Source organism: Lepisma saccharinum, chromosome 20 (assembly GCF_977018435.1).
Source record: "Lepisma saccharinum chromosome 20, izLepSacc3.1, whole genome shotgun sequence".
NCBI classification, from domain to species: domain Eukaryota; kingdom Metazoa; phylum Arthropoda; class Insecta; order Zygentoma; family Lepismatidae; genus Lepisma; species Lepisma saccharinum.
The window spans coordinates 20,989,610-21,014,156 of NC_139248.1; the positions used below are offsets into that span (position 1 = coordinate 20,989,610).

The following is a 24,547-nucleotide window of genomic DNA, read 5'->3' on the forward strand; positions in this document are numbered from 1 at the left end:
TATTTTTTTCAATTTGAACTGACATTCATAACATTCATTAACAATGTCAATATTGACAAAATAATAGCTTAGGCGTTCTGCTACTTTCAATTCTTCATTATCGTAGTCACCGTAACTCTCTCTCTCTCTCTCTCTCTCTCTCTTTCTCTCTCTCATCCTTCCCGATGGCGCTGTAGTAGAGGAGTCGCCTTGTAATCAAGGAGTCCCCTGTTCGATACCCGGTGGAGACACAGTGGTTAGGATCCCACTTTAAACTGTAGATGCAGTCTCGATTAGCCTTTGTGTGCATAAAGTGGACTTAAAATACCAAATGAAAATCAAAATCAAAATCACCGTAACTCTCTACAAAGCCAGAGGATCCATTTTTGAAACCTGTTGAGGCTTAGATGTAGCATTGCATTCGTATCATTACCCATCATCTTCGTCGTCGCGATTATCGCAAGAGGTAAAAATGCGACACAAAATAACCCAAACAGAAGCTTGGAATCAATCTGAATATTGGTTACGTTGGATACGTGGTAGAATTGTTTAAATATCACTTCCTGTGATGTAATAGGGTTTTTGATTAAGGACAATTTGTATAATACATATCGTTGTTGCGAACAATAAGTAGTTTCACGTTCACCACACTCTTCGGTTGTTTAGATATCGTAAGGAAGAAGGGTCTCTAAATTTCCGCTTTCACATGTCAATGAAACTTTAAAATAAGTTCAGTGTAGGTCACAAAAGAGATTTACATATTGTTATGATATCTTTTAAACACCACGAAATCTAATTCCAATAGAATACGATACTACTCCTTACGTTCCTGTAAATGTTCACCATTAATCTGGCGAAAGAAAGTAACTAAGATTTCCCGTGTTTCCTTGAGGAAAGATAAGGCGCCTGCTTGTAGTAAACAAGCACCAACTGCTTCGATCAGTGACCTTCACTGCCAGAGTGACTCACAGCAGGCCTGCGCTCGTTCCAGTGTGCGTATGAAACAGGTATTTTATTTCGTTCGTTCCAATCCACAGTTATATCAAGCTAACATTCTAATATTTTCATAAAATATGTAGTAAACAAGTTGTATACATTGTGGTTTTTTAAAGTGTTGTTGCCTGCTATTTACACGCGGGAGATGGAGGTGTTGTAAACCATTTCTGAACCCAAAAGTCGAGTACGAACGATAAGTTGTGTAAGCACTGGAGGTAATAACAAGGTAATAAAAGTTGAAGGAAATGCTGGAATAAATTATATCAGAAATTGAGTAAAAACAGTTCTCGTCACACATAGGGCTATCAGATCACTCTTCAGCGGAAAGTAGGACAAATTGTCTCAAAATGTTGGACACGAACGCATTTGCAGTAAATATAATAGGTTACTAGGACATCTTAGCATATAACGAGAATATGACACATCTTCAGCTGAAAAATTAATGTTGAAGTGAACGGTTGAGTTCAAAATTCCTCAACTGCTAACTAATAGCACGGCTGTATGTGATTTCAACTTGTGTATGTAAGACAGAACGTTTTTCGTCGATGTGGGGCCAGGAAGAGAAAACAATCCATGAACTCGGGAAGGAAAAAAAAATCACAATTTCGTAAACAAAGTCTGGAAGTTCTTGTTTATTAATATGTAAAAAAACTACTATACACTGAGAAAAACAGAATTGTGTGCCTTATTTCTCCAATAAGGAGAAAAATTACTTGTTACTTCGAACAAATTACCGACACCCGATAAAACTTCACAAAGTAAGCATTTTTATACATATATCCGGACTTTTTCGGATCTAGAAAATCGTGAAGTAATTTCTGAGCTGTGATTGTAATTGTTTTTCCGAACGTCCAGTAGCAACCATGCCCACTCTTTGATTTAAGCAAACTTCTCCAAGGAACCACGTTATCTTAGACTTCCCTCAGTTTTTCTATTTCTCCATGTAATTTGAAGTTACGTGATGCTCAAAATACGTATAAGACATTTGAGATTTCTTTCAAATTCCTTCCGGAGGCCAGACACAACTATAAAATGTAGGACACGTCCGGAAATAATAATGATTCTTATAAGTCTTTATTTTCTTATTTAGCGTCGTTTTTCTTTCACCTCTTGCTAATCGCGACGACGAGGGTGAGTGATATGATGAAATTGATGAAGGGGCACTCACAAAGAACACACATACGCACGACGGGATTCGAACCCAGGACATCAGACATCGTAGCGCACTGTGCTAACCACTCTGTCACGGACGGAATTCTTATAGCCCTAATCGTTCCTCAAGCATATTTCCTATCTTTAACTACACACGAAACATAAAGAACAATCTAAATAAACAGGTGCCAGTTCACACTCTAACCGTAAAAAAACATATGCATGTGAAAATGCAAAATAATATTTATTTTTAGGTAGTTGTGACTTATTATTGTATATTAAAGAAATATATTAGTGATAAAATGACGGAAGTAGAGGAACATCTCTAATGAAACACTCATTCCTTATGGATATTTGTATTTCTTGCCGAACAAGGTTCCGAGTTCGAGTTCCGACCAAAATGGATTCATTGTGTATGTTCATTCATGTCTTTAATGTAATCATAAATCGTCGTCATGAATAATTTAACTTCAGAGGAAGAAAACTGAGGTAATTTCTAATAAAAACAATAATAAAACCAATTTGATCTTAAAGCCCTGGCTTTGCGCTACATATTCCATCACGGGGATCATAGGCGTGCGCCCATGGGGCCAGGGGGAGGGCAAATGCACTCCTAATCATGAACGTCTGCAGATTTTTTCCACGAGGAGACAAGCAAGGTATTTTTCCATGAGGCATATTACCCCGATAATAGTGTTGCATTATCGCATTCCTGCATCCTCATTATAATAACTAATGTAAATTATTATGACTGAAATCAAATTATACATGTGAAAACGTACTTTTTGGTTGACATTCGTTTTCTAAGGGGAAGATGTGGCAATCCTTGCCTCCCTTTCAGACATCTATGCCCCTATATTATTATATTTTCACCTAGAAATTTAGGATAGATGAATCCTATCGCCGTTATTAATCTCTGCTTTTCTTGCAGTCTAGCCAAGTTCAGAGCCGTAGCTAGGGGTCGGCGGGAGTTAATCCTGGTCGCCAAACGATCTAAATGAAAAAAATTGTAAAAGATAATAATATGGCGCGCCATGAATTTTTTTCCCCATATTAAATCGACATTGTTATCATTTTGTAAAAATTTGGATCTGAAAATTTATTGGTCGCTTTGCTCGCAATTTGTTTTCTGTAATGCATTTTATATTACCGAGGAGAGAAGTACTGCTGCTAAAAGGTTTTCTCTTAAGTGCATGAACAATTGTTGGGAGGAAAAGGAACGCGCAGATTTGAGAGACAATTTATATGATTTTTACTGTTGGTATATATGTATATGTGTGTGTGTGTGTATGTGTGTGTTGTATATATATATATATATATATATATATATATATATATGTGTGTATGTATTTATATGTGTGTGTGGGCCGGAGGGAGGGGTGTATATATAAACACACCCATCAATGCAATAAAATTTAAACAAGTGAGATGAAATTACGTTATTCTTTTCCGGCCTGAAATATAATCAAGGCTATCCCCCCTAATCAGAGGGTCTGCGCACGCCTATGACGGGGACTGACACTTTACGTAGGTGTAGACACGCTTCGTACAATTTGATGATATCGCGATTACGTAATGGATGTGCAGCCACTTAACTGAAGCCCCCAAAATTCACATTTTATTAATAAATTCTAAATTAGCATAATATCACATAGTTTACCTATTCATAATATCCGCCGCTTTGGTGCACTTTGTGGATTGTGCATTAATCAACATCAAGTTAATCGCGGCAGGCAAAGTGGAGGGAAAATGACAATGAAGCACAACGAGGGGGCCCTTGGTTCCCGATTAATGAAACTTTGTCTACATGCAACTGAGTCGCTGCGTGAAATCGCTGAAAATGTCATTTATTAATTTATTAATTTTGCTTATTTTATATTGCTTTTCTAGCACTTGGCGATGAGGATGATTAATGAAGTTATGAAATGGATGATAGGACATGATGATCCATGTCTTACACAAAATTCTAAGTTGGGACTAATGAATAGCGATTCGTCTTATCATTAGTCAAGTAGTTGTTTTTAACTCCAATCTTTTTCAAGGACTTCTGGGTTGACAGCATGTGTGTTACGCGATGATGATTCGACGAAAACCACCATTTCAGTGAACTTTCTTGACAATGACTCTAATATCAGTAAAGAGAACATTTTCTTACGAATAGCTGTTGTTAAGAAACCAATTCCTGAAACTTTTTCTGGTGGTCTCACAGCACCCAGCTGTTGTTTGTTATGGCTGGGCTTGGGGGTATGACTCACGCTGCTGTCAATACTCAATCATTCCCGAGAATCCAGGTCCGCCAGGCAAACCCAAGCGACAATTTTGTTATTTGGGTTGCATAGACAACAGGCTTTAAGATGTTACGATATCGTAGGTCTCGTGGCCCAAGAACTACTTTCCATGACTGTACCTTGGAGTGTTGTACACTAACGAGGTCCTGGCGTCTTGACTCGCCCCCAGTGACCTTTTGTGGAGCTTGTGCTGTGTCGTCCATGAATATTCGCGGTTGTACCTTCATTCCTGTTATCACCATTCTCATCTTCCTGATAGCCAAAAGTGGCAGAAAAGCGAAATAAAGTAAATAAAACCGCCAGGGTTGCCACCCCAGCTACTAATTTATTGGAGACTAGGTGAACCCTCCCTATTCTCCCATGTGACAGTAACACCCTACCGACATTTTCCTTCCCCGCCTGGTACTGAATTCAGGAACACAAAGTCAGAGAAGATGTAGTTAAATTCCCAGATAGCTCCTCCCTTCAAGTCGAATCCAACATGGTGTATTTGACAATTTATGTATCGTGTGATGACATAATCGTAGCTCGAGCACGCTTTATTTCCATTGGGGATAAGCCACAATATTCTTCCAGCAAAAGCGGTTGTGGTCGTAGGAAAAATAGCGCATAATAATACATATTAGCTTGGGGAGGTGTCGTTTACGAGTCATACATGATGTAGAAATACACGATCTTGACATTAAAACAAACAGTTCGGAAAGACCAAGAGTTATGGGGGAATTACCGGAAGAAAGCTATGATATTCGGTTGTTAAGGGGTTGGTGAATATGATATTGCGGCGCCGTCCTTGGCCCACTCATTACGCATGTAGGAACAGGTAAGGATTTCTGTGCGCAGAAACGGATCGTTAAATGCGGTAATTGGGTAATTTTCGGTGTACTAAAATGCGCCGATGACAGCGGGGAGTGAAGGGTGGGAGTTTTGTCACGCTCGGACTCGACGACACGCATCGGGATGGTTTGTTATTATGGCGTGACTGATTTTTCCAGTTGTGTCGGTGTCATTGTTTTATCGTGGTGTGAGGTCCCTGGCATTCTTGTGTTGTAAATTTTCCTTTTCACTGGACGGTCCAAGTCTTCGGGACACACACGTTGCTGGCAGCAGGTAAGGTTGGCACTCGTATCTAGAACTCCTTCGTCAGATCTCTATGGCATGCCTTCTAAATCAGCTTCAATGTGCTCGGTTGAACCTTCGGCTGACGCCAACGAAACCCTTTTCGAAATTTCAGCTCCTTTCAAGAAGCCGCTATGGTATTCCAAAATCTGAAAAATTACATATTCTTAGAGTTTGAGTTAGAATCAGTTTCCAGATTCAAGTACAGTAGAGCGTCGATTATCCGAAGTAATTGGGGGACATGGGTGTTCGGAAAACTGGTTTGTTCGGATAATCGAACTGTACATGTTTATTTGCCAAAAAGAAGTACTGTACAGTAAATTTATTCATAAAAACAGGCATCTCTTTAAGTATGTATTACAAAGTAACGTACAAAGGCAACTTTAGTAGGAATATATAGTATGTGGTACAGTTTATTAAACAAAAATATGTACATATTACATACGCATTTTGCATGAACAATACACACAGTACACAAAATTAACGTTTAAAAAAATCCTTTATTTTGGTCTGTCTAAGCAAGCCTACACGCTTACGAGCAGCTAAGTCACGTACTTTTTTCATTACAGATATCTGAAAGTGAGCGAGTACACAGTTCGGTTAAGCGGTCGTTCGGTTGACCGACGTTCGGATAATCGACGCTCTACTGTACTTAGGACAGTGGCTCCCAAAATTTGCGCAGCGGTGCCCTGGGACGTTGCGAACTGAGCGTTGCACGTGTTAGATAGGCCTACATTCTGACTTGGGCGCCGCGGAAAGATATTGAAACACTGAGGTCGCCGTAAAATGAAAAAGTTTGGAAACCACTGACTTAGGCGTAATACTAACAAATTGAAATGATATTAAAGAGGAAATAAAAGCAGGCTTAATTCAGGAAATGCGTGTTATTTTTCTCTTTATAAACTTTTATCTGCTCGTATAATATTTAAGAAACTGAAAATTAAAATATACAAAACAGTAATATTGCCTGTAGCATTATATGGACGTGAAACTTGGTCTCTTGCATTAAAAGAGGAACATAAGTTAAAAGTATTTGATGATAAAATCCTTAGAAAAATATTTGGACCTGAAAGGGACGAAGAGACAGGTGAGTTGAGAAGTGGTTTCAGAAGGCGAGAGAGTTAGAGTGTGAATTTTTCTTTCAAGTCCACTTCATGCACAGAAGGATAATCAGGACTTGATTTACAGTTTAAAGTTGGATCATGACCACTATCCTATCGAATTACAAGGCGACGACGTTACCTGTACGTAGGGACATTGAATTTTCGCGATGCGCGAAATCGAGAAATGTGAAAAAAAAAGATGCAATTTTGAACATTCTGCACCTAACTACACCCCCAATGATGAAATATACATGTGTGCTTTTCCACGAAATGAACGCTTTTTCGCGAAATAACCTTGAAATATAATCAAATTAAGTAGAAAACACGTAAAAACCGGCAATCGAGGTTGTGCGCGCAAACTGTCGATTTGTAACGAAACGTTTGCCTAAAGTTTCCTACCACTTGCAGCTGAAGAACGTTTTATCTTCGATCACATCAGGAAGACGCTGCAAATTGGGATTTCCTATGCACATAATCTCAGTTCGAAAACTTCGCTCCCTGTCAAGCTGCATTCCTTTCTTCCCCCGAATGTCTACTCAACTTCCAGTTTCATTGAACTTGCTAGCTGTAGCAGCGATAAGATTAGTCTGTTCCCGCACATCAAGGGAAACAATGGTGTGATTTGTGTTCAGTCATGAATGAATTTTGTTTATCATCATGTGATTTTCAACATGTTTCTGTATGTGCAGTACTGATTATTTTATTTGTTGAACAGCAAGGATATCCTTTAAATACATACAATGAATAAATCACTTGAGATATGGAATTTAGAAATGAAGTGATTTTGTGTTGATGTTTTCTTTTTGGTTGGACAGCTAAGTACTTGTTTATGTGTACAGTATATAAAAATGAAGTAGTTTATCAATTTATACCTCTTTTGTATGTTGTTTCCTCTCATAATGAAAAAGTGTATGCCAATTTTTTTTTTCACCGCTGGTATATACCCCTGATCTAACATTTTATTTACCGCTCTCCTCAGTTTTTATTTACCATAAATTTGTCTGCCTCCTGTACGCCCCATCGGAGAGGCCCACACATTCTTAGAATTCCATCTAGAGCATTCACGTGAGTCTTCGTATGGTTGGCTCTCGCTGCAGTTGTTGTTGAGTTGGTGTTTTAAGTCTACTTTATGCACAGTAAGGCTAATCGGGACTGGACCTACAGGGTGTACCAAAAGTCCCATTACCCCCCCCCTTTGAATTTTGGACAAAACTGCAAAATGTTATTTTAACAGCATGCGCATGATGAGAGGATGGTATACCACTAAATCAGACCAATTTCCACTATTTACTCCAGAGGATCTGTGTGCACACCGCCATTTTCATGGCACAGTATTATTTGACTCCAGGTGCGATGTGAAATTCTCCGTAACATAAGATGTCAGATCTGGATTTCGGGGTGGCCATTGTAAGATAATTCCTCAATGATGTGTTCAGAGACAAACGGATTGGACGAAGATCGCCAAATTTACCAGCACCTTTAAAATGACCACCCCGAAGTCCAAATCTGACATCTTGTGATAATGCGCTATGGGGGCACATCAAACAGAAAGTTGCCCATAATCGTTATCAGACAACTGAAGGCCTTCAAGAAGTTGTTTGCAGTGCGTTTGCTTCCTTCACGCCAGCCAAGTTACGGAGGATTTCACATCGCACCTGGAGGCGAATAATACTGTGCCATGAAAATGGCGGTGTGCACACAGAGTAAATGATGGCCATTTGTCTGATTTTATGGTATACCATCCTCTCATCATACGCATGCTGTTAAAATAACATTTTGCAGGTTTGTCTACAATTCAAAGAGGGGGTAATGGGACTTTTGGTACACCCTGTACAGTTTAAAGTGGGATCCGAACCACTATGAACTTCTACCGAGTATCTTACCCGCGATCCCTTGATAACAAGTCAACGACGCTATCACTGCGCCATCGGGGAGCCCGGCTCTCGCTGTTGGCTTATCAATAGTTTCGTGGTAACATAAGTCTATTAAGCTATTAGACAACAGAGGAAGTAAACAACACGAAGATTAACGGAAATGCTGTAGAAGGACTTCTAATCATATTTCAGATTTTTGAATGTCATATCGGTTTTTCCAAAGGAGGGAAAATTTCGAAAACAACTGCCCTAGCTTTGGCCAAAGGTCCAGCCGAGCTTTAATGCGGTGGGGTAAGGGGGTTGTTTTGGGGGAAGAAACTCGCATGCCCCGTCCGCTTCTTTTCATTCGAAGAATTTACTCCCTTCATTTCTTTCCCGTGCCTTCGTAGTGCCGAGGACGGTCTGTGAAACCAGTGTTCCGAAGTAACCACACTCCGTCCCAGAAGTCTTTGGAGGGTAGAGAACGGGAGTTCGCGAGTGAGTGGAGCGAAGCAGTGTGCGTTGCTGTAAACGACTGGTAGCCAGTGTTGCCACAATATGAGGGAACAATTTCCCTTTCCAACGGCAAAATTTCCCTTTTTGGACCAATTTTTCCCTTCACCTAGGCAAATTATATAATTATAATAATAATAGTAGCAGCTGCATTATTAGTGATGGAAGCAGTAGTAGTACGAAGTTAAGTATTACATTGAATTCGTTATTAGTTTGATATTTTTTTTAAAAAATTTCGCATTTTAGTTTCATTAGTTCCTGACCAGATGACCCAGGTTTGTATACTAGCGAGGCTCTGACGACTGGCACTATGGCCAGTATAATTTTGTGTGTGTTATCCTGTTTTTGTCCTTGTGTGTGCCGAGTGCCCGTTTAGAGCCTCAGCTTTTAACAGAAGTCAGAAGATTTTAAGATTTTTAGTTATGCAACGTTAGAGTTGTCATTTGTAATGATAAGGGGCTGGCTCCTGTATAATGTGACGGGTGCAAAATAGCCTAAGTGTTGACGCACCCAAAATTTTAAATTCAAATTCAAAATTATTTTTACTCCTCCCCTTCTTTTATCAAGGCTCTATGGATGCAAGAAGGGTGTAAGAGATGACCTTTTGAGAAGTAACTGCAATGTTGCAGGCCAACGAGGCTCTGGCGTCTAGACCTACAGCCTGTATAATCATTTAGGGCTGTGTGTGTGTGTTGTCCTGTGTTTTGTCCTTACATGTGCTGAGTGGCCCTTTACATCCTCAGCTTTTAACTTAGTTATGGAGATTTTAGTTCTCAGATACGCATGTTGATTGTATTTATGGCATGGGACTTGGCTCCGTATAATGTGACGTACAAATAGCCTATACCCTGTCCCAGCTAACTGTGGAGCAAGACGGCGCATAGCGTCAGAGAAGCGAGGGAAATTGAGTGGCCAGAGCGAAGGCGTACACGCTGCTGGGAAGGCGGTCGCTTTCCCCCACCCCTAGGCAATTCCGTTCCTCTCACGTGTTCATTGGTGGAGCCGTCTCCCGTCGGTACTTGCGCAGAGACTTGATTTCGTTTGCCTGCTCTACGGTTAGCCGGGACACATCCAAAAGTTTTATTTCAGTAAATCAACTAAAGATGCAATCTGCACTCAAAAACACGCACCCTGCCTGCGTCCTTACAATCGAAGAAGGAAGTTTTCTTTAATTGGAGCATTTCTCATTCTCATTGAATTCCATTATCGTTATTGTTGTCAGAACAAAGGTCAAAGTGTTGCCTTGAATAATTTTCCACTAGATAGTCGTCAGCCTTCCTTCTAGAATGGAACTCCGTCGAGAGTCAAAGTTCAAGAATAATTTCCAGCTCCCGCCGTAAAACAATAGCTCTGTAAAGTTATCTTATACATCAACAGGTGCATCAAATGCAACGGATACAATAATTGCATGCCTGCCTGCTTGCGTTCCTCTTCTATAAAACTTAATTGGATAGAGATTTTATATATTAGCGCTTTATATAAACTAGAAAACAATCTACTGCATCGCAGAATGGAAAAAAATATTCAAGGTGGGTAATATAACTGGTGGGACAAATAATGATTTCATGCTGAAAATTTTGCATCAATAATAAATGAAATATTTACTATGTTGATGAATCGAATTGAACACAATAAATACACTCGTCGCAAAAAGTTTGGAATAGTGTTATATTAGGCATTAGGTGATAGGCACAGCCTTGGAATGCAACAACACACGGCATCTGTCTGTCTGTTGGACATTCTTGTGTTTTCGCCGACATATGCCTATCACCTATTACCTAATATAACAATATCCCAAACTATTTGTGAGGAGTGTAGTTTTGCCTGTATGAGGAACATACTACCACCTTCAGGATTCTTCGATAGAGTAGTGGTTAACGTCAGTGACGTGCACTGAGGAGTAGCTAGTCTAGCAGAGATAGATCAATCAATCTCACATCTCTAATTATTTCCAAATAACAATATTTATTATCTTGTTAAAGCCACAGTTCATATGCAACATTTTTTTTCCACGCGCTTCTCGTCCCTCGGTGCGATCCGCGGGCAAAGCTGGCCTAGCTCGTTCTTCCTCCGCCTCACCAGTTCCAGGTAGAACGGCCGCCCGAAGGAAATGGGAAGATTTCTGCCTCTACCTCCCTTGCCCCCCGCTACAATGGTTGAAAGCCCGTGCTTTCAGGTCCCCCAGTACAGATAGGGGATTGGTTTCCATTCGATTTCTTTGTAAATCCTCTAAAGAATTTAGGAGGAAATTTTCGGCAGTAGGCCTACTTATGTTCTCTGTATTTACACAACCTTTAACACGTTGCACAATATATGGGAACGTATTATGTGCAGACAAAAATGTTATGCTTTCTTTTTCTTTTTTCAAATATGGAATATATAATGATTAAATAACAAATATTTACTCAGGCTCTCTCTCGTTTTAGTAGTGTTTTATTTAAATATGCTAATCTCTTGGGCAAGAGAACGCACGTTCATATTGTTGTTGGTGTGGTTTATTTTACTTCGCTTTTCTGCCACATTTGGTTATCGCGAAAAGGATGAGTGATGATATGATGAAATTGATGAAGGGACCTCGAACAATCCAGGCCGGGATTCGAACCCGTGATGAGCGCGCATTCTTGATCGTATGTGTTGTACTCTGCAGTGAATAATGAAATAATTTGGAATGAAAAAAGTATCTCAGAACTCAAAAAGCCAAATGAATATTATTGAAGAAACTACGATAAAGTGTGTTTTGTTACCTGTTTTGTTTATGTGCATAAAGTGGACTTAAAACACCAAATCAAACAACCGTGGGGAAGTGGTTATCACAGCGCGCTACAACACCAGGAGTTCCAGGTTCGAACTAGGGATGGCCAGATCCGGATCCTACACACACACACAGGGTGACCTGTAATTAGATGTATTCTCTGAAAGGGGTTAAAGTAGAGGCAATTTGCAATAAATTTGACCATATGATACCCCGTCCGAAAATTAGTAGTTTAGAGATAATCGATTTTCTATTGTTTTTTTTTTAAAAAATGACAATTTTGCACATAAAAAGATGAATTGAGAAAAAACTGCTCATTATATGGCACATATTTCAGCGTTTTCTGATAGCTTTTTTTTTTTTTCAAATAAGAATCACATGTAAGTAACGGGTGAGTCTAAACTTACAAGTGGTGATAAAAAAATACACTCTTAGTTTATTAGGCAACGTATTAATAATAATAATGGTATGACACGAAGCGTACAAAATACTTAAATTACTTCCTTGTCATCAGCTATCCAACAAGGTACAAATGTTGCTAACATTCACATTTGTGTACAAGAAGTAACACTTGATTCATTTTCATGTGAATGGGATCAATGAACATTACAATTAAAGAACATTACACGTCTTGCTCAAAGTGGGCACCTCCGTTACGAATGCAGGCACGCAGGTTTTTACGGACATATGGTTTCGTAACTCGTGATGTGATTGAGTCCTTGGTGTGTTGACCAGCTGTTAAGATCCTCTCCCTGAGCTCTTCTTGTGAGTTACCGGTGTCTTGTAAACTAAGTCTTTCATGTGGCCCCAAAGTAAGAAGTCGCAAAGCGTCAAATCGGGGGATCGGGCCGCCTCGGCCAATCCATTTCTTTGGGTAATTTTCATCCAGCCACTGTGGTACGCCCAGGTAGAAGTACGGATGGGCGTCATCAACAATCATTTGATCGAGCCATTTTTCCTGCTCCAAATCTGAAATGGCATCACTTATGAACATTTTTTGAGGAACGGGATGGCAATGTTGTTGGAGGATGTGCCTCTAGCTACAAGGGCCCGTTCCGAAAGTCGCACGAGTTTAACGCGTTAAACGAGTTATGGTAACTGACCGTTCCATAAGTGCTTCCGTGCGTTTCGTGAGTTTCATTATGCTGTCCCAAAAGTCGCATTCCGTGCGTTTCGTGCAAGAACGAGATTCACCAAACGCACGGGTCAGGATGCTGGTTTGTTCCGTGAAAATCGTCTGCTCCTTGCAGACAAAGCGCGTGCTGATGGATTCAAACTGCACTAGTTCGGAAAATGTATTATAATTTTAACAGATAGCAATATGAAGCAACATGCACAAGATAAGTATGCCTTGACCGTTCTTAGAATGTGATTAAAATGAGTAACAGTGGCCATAATAGAGTTTATTTTTGCCATAAGGACATTCCTTCCGCTGACGCCATGCGGAAACTTTCTCTAAACAAAACGCTGCGCCTGCGCTTTCGCCTAGAGTGTCCCATAAGTCCGTAAAATAACTGGTTTCACCAGATTCACGAGCCCAGTTATTTTCGTTGAATGCGTTCGTTTCGTTAAGACTTTCGGAACGCACCCAAGACGTGACATGATTTACCAGCATGATGGCTGCCCAGCTCGATCCCCCGATCGATTTGATGCCAGTTTTAGGGGGCAAACCCCCGCTCAAATGTCCCCTGCTGTGGTCCCCTGCTGTTTTGTCCCCTAAAACATTTTTTTAGCTGAAACAAAAAAACAAGTATTTCTTCCTTTGGGCCCCTCTATACACCTGCCAAGTTTCATGGAAATCGGAGGGGGACACAGGGGTCAGATCCCCACTTCAATTTGTCCTCATCTTGACATTTGAGGAGGGTTTTACCCCCTAAAACCGTTTTTTAGCCGAAGCAAAAAAACATGATTTGATTTGATTTGATTTGATTTAGTTTATTTTACTTCGCGTTTTGTGCCTCTTGGCTAATTTGCGAAGATGGGGATGAGTGATGAAATGATGAAATTGATGAATGGACATTCACAAACAACCAAGCCCGACCGGGATTCGAACCCGGGACCCTTGGCGTCGCAGCGCGATGTGCTAACCGCTCGGCCACAGGGTCGGGCAAAAAAAACAAAAAAAAAAAAAAACATGAATTTCCTCCTTTGGGCCCCTCTATACACCTGCCAAGTTTCATGGAAATCGGAGGGGGACACTTAGATAACCTCCCTTGTTAGTCTTACACTTTGTAATTATTGATTGATTGATTTAGTTTATTTTATTTCGCGTTTTGTGCCTCTTGGCTAATTTGCGAAGATGGGGATGAGTGATGAAATGATGAAATTGATGAATGGACATTCACAAACAACCAACCCCGACCGGGATTCGAACCCGGGACCCTTGGCGTCGCAGCGCGATGTGCTAACCACTCGGCCACAGGGTCGGGCACTTTGTAATTATATAACACTGCATATATTATAATGTTTTATTTTAATTTTTTAAAACTGTAACTGTAGAACAATTGTATAATTTTTGTATAACATTTCTATCTTGTTAAATGTGTTAAAGGTTTCATCCTGGAATGGAATGTCTCACATTTATGTGTGTTTCCATTTCCAATACATTCGAATGAATACATATTCGTTTCAATGGCATTTACAAAATCACATCTGACATTTTATGTTAAACAAGTAAGATTATTTTTGTGCACGAGTGTGTTAGCAATGCGTAGCAAAGTATTTTAGGAACAACACTTGAAAAAAAATCTTTAGACTAACTAATGAAAAATTTCTTTGTAATCGAAGATCATAATACCTTTTAAAGTGTGTGGTAATATTATAATGGGATTTAGATACGAAACTCTCGGATCCGGAACTTTCGGATGCGGATCCAGATCCGGAACTATCGGACCCGAATCCGGAATTTTCTGACCCAGATCCGCAATTTTCGGATCCGGATCCGTTTGGCCATCCCTAGTTCGAACCCCTACCTGGCCATGGGTGTTCTTTGTGTTTGTCCCTTCATTAATTTTATCGAATAATCTTTGCAATTAACCAAATGTGACAAAAAGCGACGCTAAGTAACAGAAATCAAATCAAATCATTGATTGCTTGATTTGGTTTATTTTACTTCGCTTTTCCGCCACACACAAAGAATACCCATGGCCAAGCCGATATTCAAACCCAGGATCTCTTGCTTAATAGTCAAATCAAATCATTTTTTTTTATTTTCGAATGGGGGTGGGAGTTACGTGAACTTTTTTTAGTACTCATTCATCATTTTGTAATCTTTTCCTGTTATTGACGTTCTATTTTTTGGAATTCTGGACCCTAAAGGGGGGAGGGGTATGACCCACACAAACACCCCCTTGAGCACGCCACTGATTGCTACCCAAAGTGTCGACGTCACCGCACGTCACTGGTTAACGTTGTGGCCTTACTATTCAAGACTTCCTGACTTCATTACGTGACAAAGGGAAATTTTAGTATTCTAGACTCAACTGTGAAGTCCAGCATTCATTAGCCCATACACGCATAAAGTGGCCTTGAATCAAATTTTGCCGAACATTCTTCCAAATTATTTCTTCGTTTGGGACTCCTTGATGGCTTAGAGAGTCCTTTCATCAGTTTCATCATATCATCACTCATCTTTGCCATTAGCCAAAAGAGGAGGAAATGCGAAGTAAAATAACAATCAGTCAATAGGTCCCGGGTTCGAACCCCCAGGTAGAGCTACGTTGCACAGTGCTTCGAATCCCACATTAAAATGTAAGTCCAGTCCCGATAACCTATCGTGAGCATAACGTGGACTTGAAACAAGCTTCTTTAAACATCTTTAATCCATACAGCCACCTTAGTGGCAAAACAGGTTTAGAAATCGACTTGGTATCAGGAAGTTATAAACATGGGCGTCGGGAGGGGGTCGAATGGGTCGATGGAACCCCCTGGAAATTGGCATTGTTCATTTAAAGATACAAGAAAGCCTAAAGTTTGTTTCTCTTATTGTCAATAACAGAAATAAAGTTCATTGAGTTAGTATTCGAACAGAATAATCAAGTAAAAATGCATTGGATCGAGAACATTGTGTGAAAAATACAGGGTTATATTCTACCATTTCATCCAAAGAACAAATAGTTTCACAGTTTTCAAAATTCTAATAATTACGGTTGTAGGTGAGAGGTCACACAATACACTTTATAAATAGAAAATCCCCCTAACATTTAAAGCATTTTCTTGAACGAGACGTGCAAAGGTTAATATCAAAATGCATTTCAGATACTAACTGCATAAAATGCAAGAGAAATAATAGAAAATAGTTGTGCTGGTGGTATTCACTCGTTTGGTGGATCGAGTCTCCCCATTTATGTAATAATAATAATTATTATTATTATTATTTTGAATAAAATTTATTTTTGTGAGTTTATAATATTTATTATTGTATAATGACATTTATAACCGTAGTAATAATACTTATTATTTATATACTATTCAACTTTTATCATTTGCCCCCCCGCAAAAATTTCTGGCGATGCTCATGGTTATAAATATGGCAACACGGGGGCATTCGGCCACGAGCAATGGGGAACATTTTTTTGTTTGCGCTGCGGAGTCTACTGTAGTTGGCGAATTCGCCGATGTTTTTCTTTTCTTGGTATGACCGTAACCGCCCTTCCGCAATTGACATAAACACAACGAGAAACACAGCAAATGCGAAAACATCATGACTAAAGCAGGAACTTCACGCTTCAGAACAAAGAAAATTCCATTAAGAGACAAAAAAAGAAATAGCAGTCCGCTGTTGGCTGCAAGTATTGTTAAATGTTACGAGGGGATTGCCAGACTAACTGTACAGCTTCCGAAGCATGCTTGCCAGCGAAACGATTCCTCTGCCATATTCCCGCCAATTGCCAGGGGTCAGGGAACTTGGCTTATCGCCTTCGCACGTGTTGGAACGACATCAAGATTGAAGTATGAAATGTGATCTTGATAGATCAGGCTTTATGGTTCAAGTGCAAAAGCTTGTGTTTATAATACAGCAGCAGGAATGCATCGTAAACACTTCTTCGGCAACTGTATAACTCCTCTTATTTCCCACTCATTTACACGAAGTCGTTTTTGTAGACTTGGAAGGTCATGTATGTGAAAACCGAATAGACGAACTGTTTTGCTTTATTTTTTTGTAATCTCAGTCTCGGTCGTCGCAGATTGTTGAAATTGTACGCAAACATTGGCAACAGAATAGCAGAAGCCACTGGCAGCAAATAGGGGAAGGGGGAATTACCCTTCCCAAGTTTTGACGACCAGTCGGCGCCACTGGCAGAAGCGAAAAATTAGGCAGAGACAGGACAGGCTCAGTAACTTAGTTGATAAAGCAATGGCAGAGTATGCCAGAAACCTGGATTCGAATCCTGGCCTAGCCTCCATTTTTCACTAAATTTCCCCTGTGTTTGCCAAATTATAAGATTTACCTATGAAGTTAAAAGTTGAAAATTTATTTTAAATGTCTGTGCTGCCAATGCGACTTATTGTTGTGATAGAGCCATAAAAATCATGTCTTGGAATGAAAATATACCTTTGTTATCAGGGATGCTTCAGTCTTGTAAGGGTAACCCTCACCACCAAGACCCACATTATTTTAAAGTGAAGAAAAGTAACTAGTAACTTCTTTTTATTAACTCGGTGAACGCATAGAGTTAGGAAGTAAGGCAATGCATGCAAGATATTACTTTTTAGATACTTGTGACCATGGACGTCCGCAGGATTTTTTCCAGGGAGGGGCAAGGAAGGTATTTTTTTCCAGGGGGGCCAACATGGCATATTTTCCCCAATAATAGTGTTCATCCCTCAAAAAACATTGCTTAAATTTGAATTTATCATGTTCGTACAATAATTAACACACACATTGTGGCTGAAATTAAATTATATGTGTGAAATATGTAATTTTTGGTTGACTTTCATTTTCCAGGGGGGGGGGCATGGCCCCCCCTTGCCCCCCCTTCCGGACGCCCATGCTTGTGACTAACATGTTAATCTTCAGTAATTCATTACCAAAATTACAAGAGTAATTGATTTGGTTTACTTTGCTTTTCTGCCACTCTTGGTTAATCGTTTTTTGTTTTTTTTTGAGGATGAGTGATGATGCGATGAAATTGATGAAGGAAAACTCACAAAGAACACCTATGCCCAGGCCTGGATTTGAACTTGGAATGCCTGGTGTCATGTTATGATAACCACTCCAGCATGGAGGTCGGCTCCAAGAGTAATTGTAATGGTACTTTTATACCGTACTTTCTTTACCTTGATATCTTCAGAACTGTAATATTTATTGGACAGGGTGAAACATGCTATATTGAATTATTTTAAATTTGTATATGTAAATTTGCTCTGGAAAGACCTGCCCTTCAGACAAGCATGTATCTAGAAATATATTTCTGGGGGGGGGTCCGAACCAGGTGTCTCAGAAAAAATAATAGTATAAATGTTTTAATTTAAATAAACATATAATTGCATTAGTTGTTTTTGTAGTTCGGAATCAATGTAAAAAAAAATGTAAGCTTAATTGTAACCCTACTTTAATAATAATAATAAAAAAAAAGATTAATTAATATCAATTAAAATATATAAATGATTAATATTGCATTGTTATCATTAATAGTTAAAAAGACTATATAAGAATAGAGATATGTATAAACAGCACATATTATCTTGCTTAGAAGTAGTTTACAATCACTAAAATTTGTATAAAACAACTGCCCTATTAATTATTGAATATTTATTGAATAACAAAAAAAGGATTTTAGATTCAGACGATGAAAAGTAAAGTTTCTGGTTGATATTTTGTGCATGTTATTATGGGTAGTAGCTTGCATAAATCTTTTTTAGTACTGTCATGCAAAGCCGTATGATCCCAATCGAATCCTTGCCTTCCAATAAGTTCAGCAGAAATAAATAACCCAACATATGCTAAACAATTATGTTTTCATTATTTAATTTTTGTAATTGGCAAGTCTTTCGGTGGGATGTCCTGTCCCCCTGGACACACCCCCCCTTTCCATAAATACGTCGTTGACTGCAGAGAACTGGTGTGATAATTGTGTAAACAGTTAAATGTCCTTATAATGTATGACAAAGTAATGGTAATGTTATTTTTCATTCCAAAGTAATGGCAATGCTAGCATGTTATTTAACTGTCACACATTATTTTTTAAATGTATAAGTTCAGTAAAAACCTTGTTAATCCGGACTAGTGGTGGATAAGTTGACCGGTTTAACGAAAGTCTGGATTAACTGAAATATCATAAAAAGAACAGTAAAAAGTGCATTAAAACTCCGTTTATAGCAACAAAACAAGTTATTATGGTGTATTTAGAGGCCATGGGCCTAAATACACTATACAGTACAGTACAAAGTCTGTGGGAAACAGACATTTATCAGTGGTTGACTGTCTTTTCTTTCGGAAGTTCTCTTGTTGACTTCTAACCACATTTAAAACCTTGCATGGTTTTTTTTTCCTTTTGCCTGTCCGGATTAAGCGAAATCTGCCTTATCGAGGTCCGGATTAATGAGGTTTTACTGTATTAAGTATTATAGTATTAAGCAACACATACTTTTGCACTATATATTGATGAGACACTTATCTTTTTTTTTCAGCTGACTGAATACTCATTACATATACCTCAGTTGGTTACCCATAAGGCAGTCATGATGTGGCACCCTATTGTGACGGCTGCAATTGTGTACCTCACTTTCTTCTCACTCCCAAGCAGGGGAGAAGTGTACACAGCTCTAGTCGATATGGAAGAACTTCTCGAAACGGAGGCGGTTCTCATCCAAACTTTGGAAGGGTACATACAAGCCCAGGAGGAGAAGTTGCGAGCCCTTAGAAGGTATATTTGATACATATTACAAGTATTTGTAAGAAAGCTAAGGCAGCTAAGTTTTGTCAATTCCTACCCTGGCCTCTGGGTTGGATGAGCTCATGCATGATACATTGCTTTGTTTCTTTTTTCCATTTAGGCACTTGAAGGCACAGATCCGATGCCAATGTATCATTTTCGGAAAATATCAATTCAGTTTTAATCACCGATACCAGGTCATACTTTTCCAGATTCTGGAAATCTCCCAGGTTCCAAAAAATACCACACAACACTTTTTCAGACACTAAAAAACCTGAAATTATGAGGAAGAAATGCATAATTTTCATTATTGTGATTAAATAATTATATTTACTGAACCATGATTACTGCCTTCAGTAGAAACACCACAATAAGCAATCTCATTATCTTGAATTCTCTTCATGGCACTATCAATAGAATGAGGATCTAGCACAGAGTTTACAATTGCTTCTGTTTTCGTTCTTGCAGTTGAGAACTTTCTAGCTACATTGGAATCAGGAAATAATGATTTTATCAAGCTTGACGTGCAGTCCATCACTTTATAACTATTGTGATGCTTAACAGTATGAAATGCAAAAGAATCTTCTGCAGCACTTACTTTATCTTCATGTCCACTGCCAGGTTTCATGAAAAACTGAGTCAGTTTTGTAGATGAAGCTTCACCTCGGATGGCTCTTTTGTGCTTTTCGCACTCCACGTGTGCTTGCAAGTCTAGCCTTCCTTTGTTTGCCATAGACACATATGTACCGGGTTTACAAACCATACACTCGACTTCAAAATCGTCTCTACCACGTCTAAAAGATGAATACTTTTCTTGTAACTCATTAGTAAACTTGCACTTTCTTTTAGGCATATTAGTAGCTTACACTGTGTTCGCAAACTCTAACTTCCGTTTCGAAACACGAAGAAACAAATGACGCGGAAATCACATCGACCGGAACTTGAAACTGTAACAACAAATGACTAATGCTTAGCGCATAGTCCAGTACTGCCAACATCAGACGTTTAATGATTCAATAAGTTGTAACTTTGTGATCTCTGACCTATGATGATTGGATAAAAGTAAAAACCCGGACATTTTAACAGAAAGTAAAAACCTACCCGGACGCAAATTTCAGGGTCCGAAAAGAGGACATGTCCAGGAAAACCAGGGCGTATGGTAGCCCTAGGATGGACCAATATAAAATTTTGGCTGATACCGATAAAGTACCGATATAAAATTTATAGGTACCGATAAACAATATTCTACTGATCTGATATAATTCCAAATGCTTCATTGATCTTTTTAATAGCTAATAATGTTCAATAGGCAAAATGACAGGTATAAGCTTGAAGCCCAGAAATACATGTATAACAGTAATTTTTCGGTGGTAGCGGGGCCCCAAATATGGATCATGAAGTGAAAGACAGTGAAATTGAAACTTAAGTGAACATAGTAATTATCTTCATGTTCACCAATACACAATGATATATGAAATTGAAATAGATGATTGTGGGCTGAAAATACCAGAGTAGATGTTTACATACATATTTCTTTGATTATTGTTACATTGAAATTATATTTGACCCTGTACATTTCAGCGCATTACGCTTGAGCGTGGGAAACTCGGAACAAGTATAATTGAGCGAAAGTGGTCCTATGCAGTACTCTAATGTACATCCTACAACCAACAGTAAAGTAAGCTACATTAAGTGCAAGACCTTCAAATTCTGTTTTACATACATTTTGCTATCCAGTACAAGTTATAGGTCCATAGTTTGTCATTTGCAAATACTAATATGGTTGACGTGGCCTACCAGGTCCTGCTCCTACTGAAATTTTTGCCAAATTTATATTGCTCTGCTACTGAAGTTTTGCACAAAAACAAAAAAAGGCCTTTTTGTATAGATTTTTGGGATGCAGAATAACGAAATCTCTTATTTGTTTATCGATTGGCACATGCTTTCATGTTGTGGAAGAATACCTAACTGAAACAGCATGCAAATGTTGCATCTATGCGTTGTATGCAAGAAATTTTGAGCGTTCTTTTTCACAACCACAGTAACCGAAAAACATTAATTGATTCCCATAATTGCTTAGTAGTGGATAAATTGCATGCTAAGAATATTTTTGTGCATGCCAAGTTGCAAGATAATGCAAATGTAGTATTTTACATGTTTTTTTTAGAAGTGTTTCTCCATATTTCACCATATTTGTCACATAATAGTATGTAATGAGTACCACAAGAATCATAAATTTTCTGCTATGTAGGTTTGTTTTTATAACATTTTAGCAAATAGTAGTGGTTTATGAATATAGTAGTAATAATATACTATGACTATTGTGTTGCAAGTTGTTATTCCAGTATTATATTTCCACTAACAATTTTCCAACCCACTGTTTTTTCTTTCATCAGAATTTGTACCCCACGCGAAAATATTCTGGCTACATCTGTGGCTAGCATTTTCCATGTCACCATTTTTCTAGTTTACTTACGAAACAAAAAAGTACTGAACTTCATTGTAGTTTAATCTTTAATAACTTTAATCCTTTATCAGTTTCAGTTGTTGAATCTATATATATAAAAATGTATGTATGTGTGTGTTTGTGGGTGTGTATATTTGATTGTTCCGGCATAACTCTCGAACGCCTGGAGCAATTTCAACCAAACTTGGTACACGTATCACTTGCAATCTGGAAATAAATACTGTGGGGGTAAGACACCTCTGACACTCCTAGGGGTGGGGTGGGAAGGGGTGACATGTAAAAATAATCGAGAACCACCAATATTAAATTCCGCACAGACAGACATCCGTGACTCTATGCAATCTGCACAACGATAGTGTTTCTCGGGTTGTCTAACATTCAGGCTGTGTTGCGAATGGAATCCATAGTTTTCGTGACACTCCCAATGCGGTTCAACTCCAAGTTCATAACCTGTCAGCATGGGGGGTGAGAGGGGGTGAAAAATAAAATGCCACAAATAACCTACATTAGTGTTGAATCCATAGTTTTTGGAGTTGCTAAGCTAATTGGTGACTTTCACGATCACATTTAAAATTTAGAATTCATTATTTTCCTGTCTAATACAAGATTGGTATAAATAAATACCTGGGCAACGCCGGGTAATCAGCTAGTACAATAATAATAATAATACGAGGGATAGTAAAAAAAAAGTTTCCGTAGTCCATCGGGGTATGCGGGATTTATTGTTTCACACCGACCACATCTGTCCTTAAATCAAAGCGGCGAATTTCTAAGGGAATAATTCCACCTTACACTTTATTTGCGGAGACGTGGCTGCAATTCTTATCTGCACATGGATCTTTCTGTCACGTACTTCTTGCTGGTATCGAAACTTGAGTCCACCTTCATTTAACTAGTGCAAAAATATTTTTAAAACGAAACACAAGTTGGAAAAAATATAATGCCCTCTGCAGAGAGTTTTATTCTGAGGAAAGAACATGACATGAGCAGAAAGAGACATCATTACACGATTTTTCCACATAGTCCCCAGCGACAGTCAGGCACTTGTCGTACCACTTTACAAGTTTCAAGAAACCCTGTTCGTAAAACTGTGTGCACTGGTTACGGATGAAGAGACTGGTTTAATGTTGAGAAAAATCAAAATTTTCATTTTCATTTAATTTATTTGTCCATCACATAACGTAGCGGAAGTCCCAGCCATTCCTAGCGAACAACAGCTCGCATTTCATTCTTTGTTCGTGATTGCAACACATGTCTGTTCTCCATGCTGGCTGGGCACACACTTCTGAACTCTTCTTGTCTTCAACACACCAGTATGTTGGCGCCCTCTGCAAGGAAAATATCGTGCGTGAAACAACAAAAGAAGAATGATGCCTTTATAACCACAACATATTACCAACACACAAATTTCCACGCTTTCCGGAAATAAACATGCGGAAAACTTTTTTTTCCAACTATCCCTCGTAATAATAAGCTGAAGTAAGTACGTAGTCTTTATTTATGTGATATTCTCAGTGTGGAGAATAGTAACATGCCAACTGTTTATTCGTTGTTCTGGTTCGTCTGTGTTCTTATATTATTTTCCCTAAATTAGCGTTTGTTTATTTCCAGGCATGCAGAGGAGTATGAACGAGTACATGATGATGCTAGTCAAAATGTTCAGAAGTACTTGTCAAATCCAATTAATGCATATCGCCTAGTGAAGAGGTTAACGACTGACTGGAAAGAAGTGGAATTGATGCTCACAAATGATGTTGGACAAGGTATACAAATCAGGTTCAGAATAGTTAAAAGTGTAAAATCTGGGAAATAATTCTAAAATTTTCTTTAATTGTGTTCTGGGATATTCAATCCATACTGCAGGTAAACGCAACATCCAAGAACATAAAAGTAGCATAACAGTGTATATAACATGAACTATATTTCTTTTCTTGATGATATTTCATCTGACTCTCCTCAATAGCGTAGTGGTTAAGCTGTTGCTTTGTATTCAGCAATCTTTGGCTCTGGTGGGGGAACATTTCATTGGTTTGTACTCCACTTAAAAACTGTAGGTTCAATCTGAGATTACCTGACTGCATGAAGCAGTGATATGATTTTGACATTTCTCTGACCTCCGTGGCAGAGTGGTTACCACATCTTGCTACGATGCCAGGGGTCCCAGGTTCAAATTCTGACCTAGGTATTGGTGTTCTTTGTGAGTTCCCTTCATCAGTTTAATCATATGATCACTCATCCTCATCATCGCAATTAGCCAGCGGCAGAAAGATGATGGATGCTAAATAGCAAAATTCAAGATTTTATCATTTCAATTCTTTACATGGCACTTTTATCAAAATGTTTTAATTGAAATATGAAGTGTCCAGTTAAGCAGAAGCTGCATCATGCTCCCCCCCCCCCCAAACACCATATTTAAACACCTACTGATAACCCGGCGTAGCCCGGGTATTT

The 24,547-nt window shown here is 38.8% G+C and overlaps 1 protein-coding gene across 2 annotated transcripts in view; it reads left to right on the forward strand.

Moving 5' to 3' along the window:
• The window catches only part of PH4alphaEFB (prolyl 4-hydroxylase subunit alpha-1), a 99,905-nt gene that overhangs the window by 42,269 nt on the left and 33,089 nt on the right, over positions 1 to 24,547 (forward strand). For both annotated transcript variants that reach the window (XM_083142161.1, XM_083142160.1), the window contains exons 2-3: positions 19,385 to 19,620; positions 23,708 to 23,859. In XM_083142161.1, the coding sequence (XP_082998287.1) occupies positions 19,436 to 19,620; positions 23,708 to 23,859 (337 nt within the window). In that variant the 5' untranslated portion in view covers positions 19,385 to 19,435. The remainder of the gene's footprint in view (positions 1 to 19,384; positions 19,621 to 23,707; positions 23,860 to 24,547) is intronic.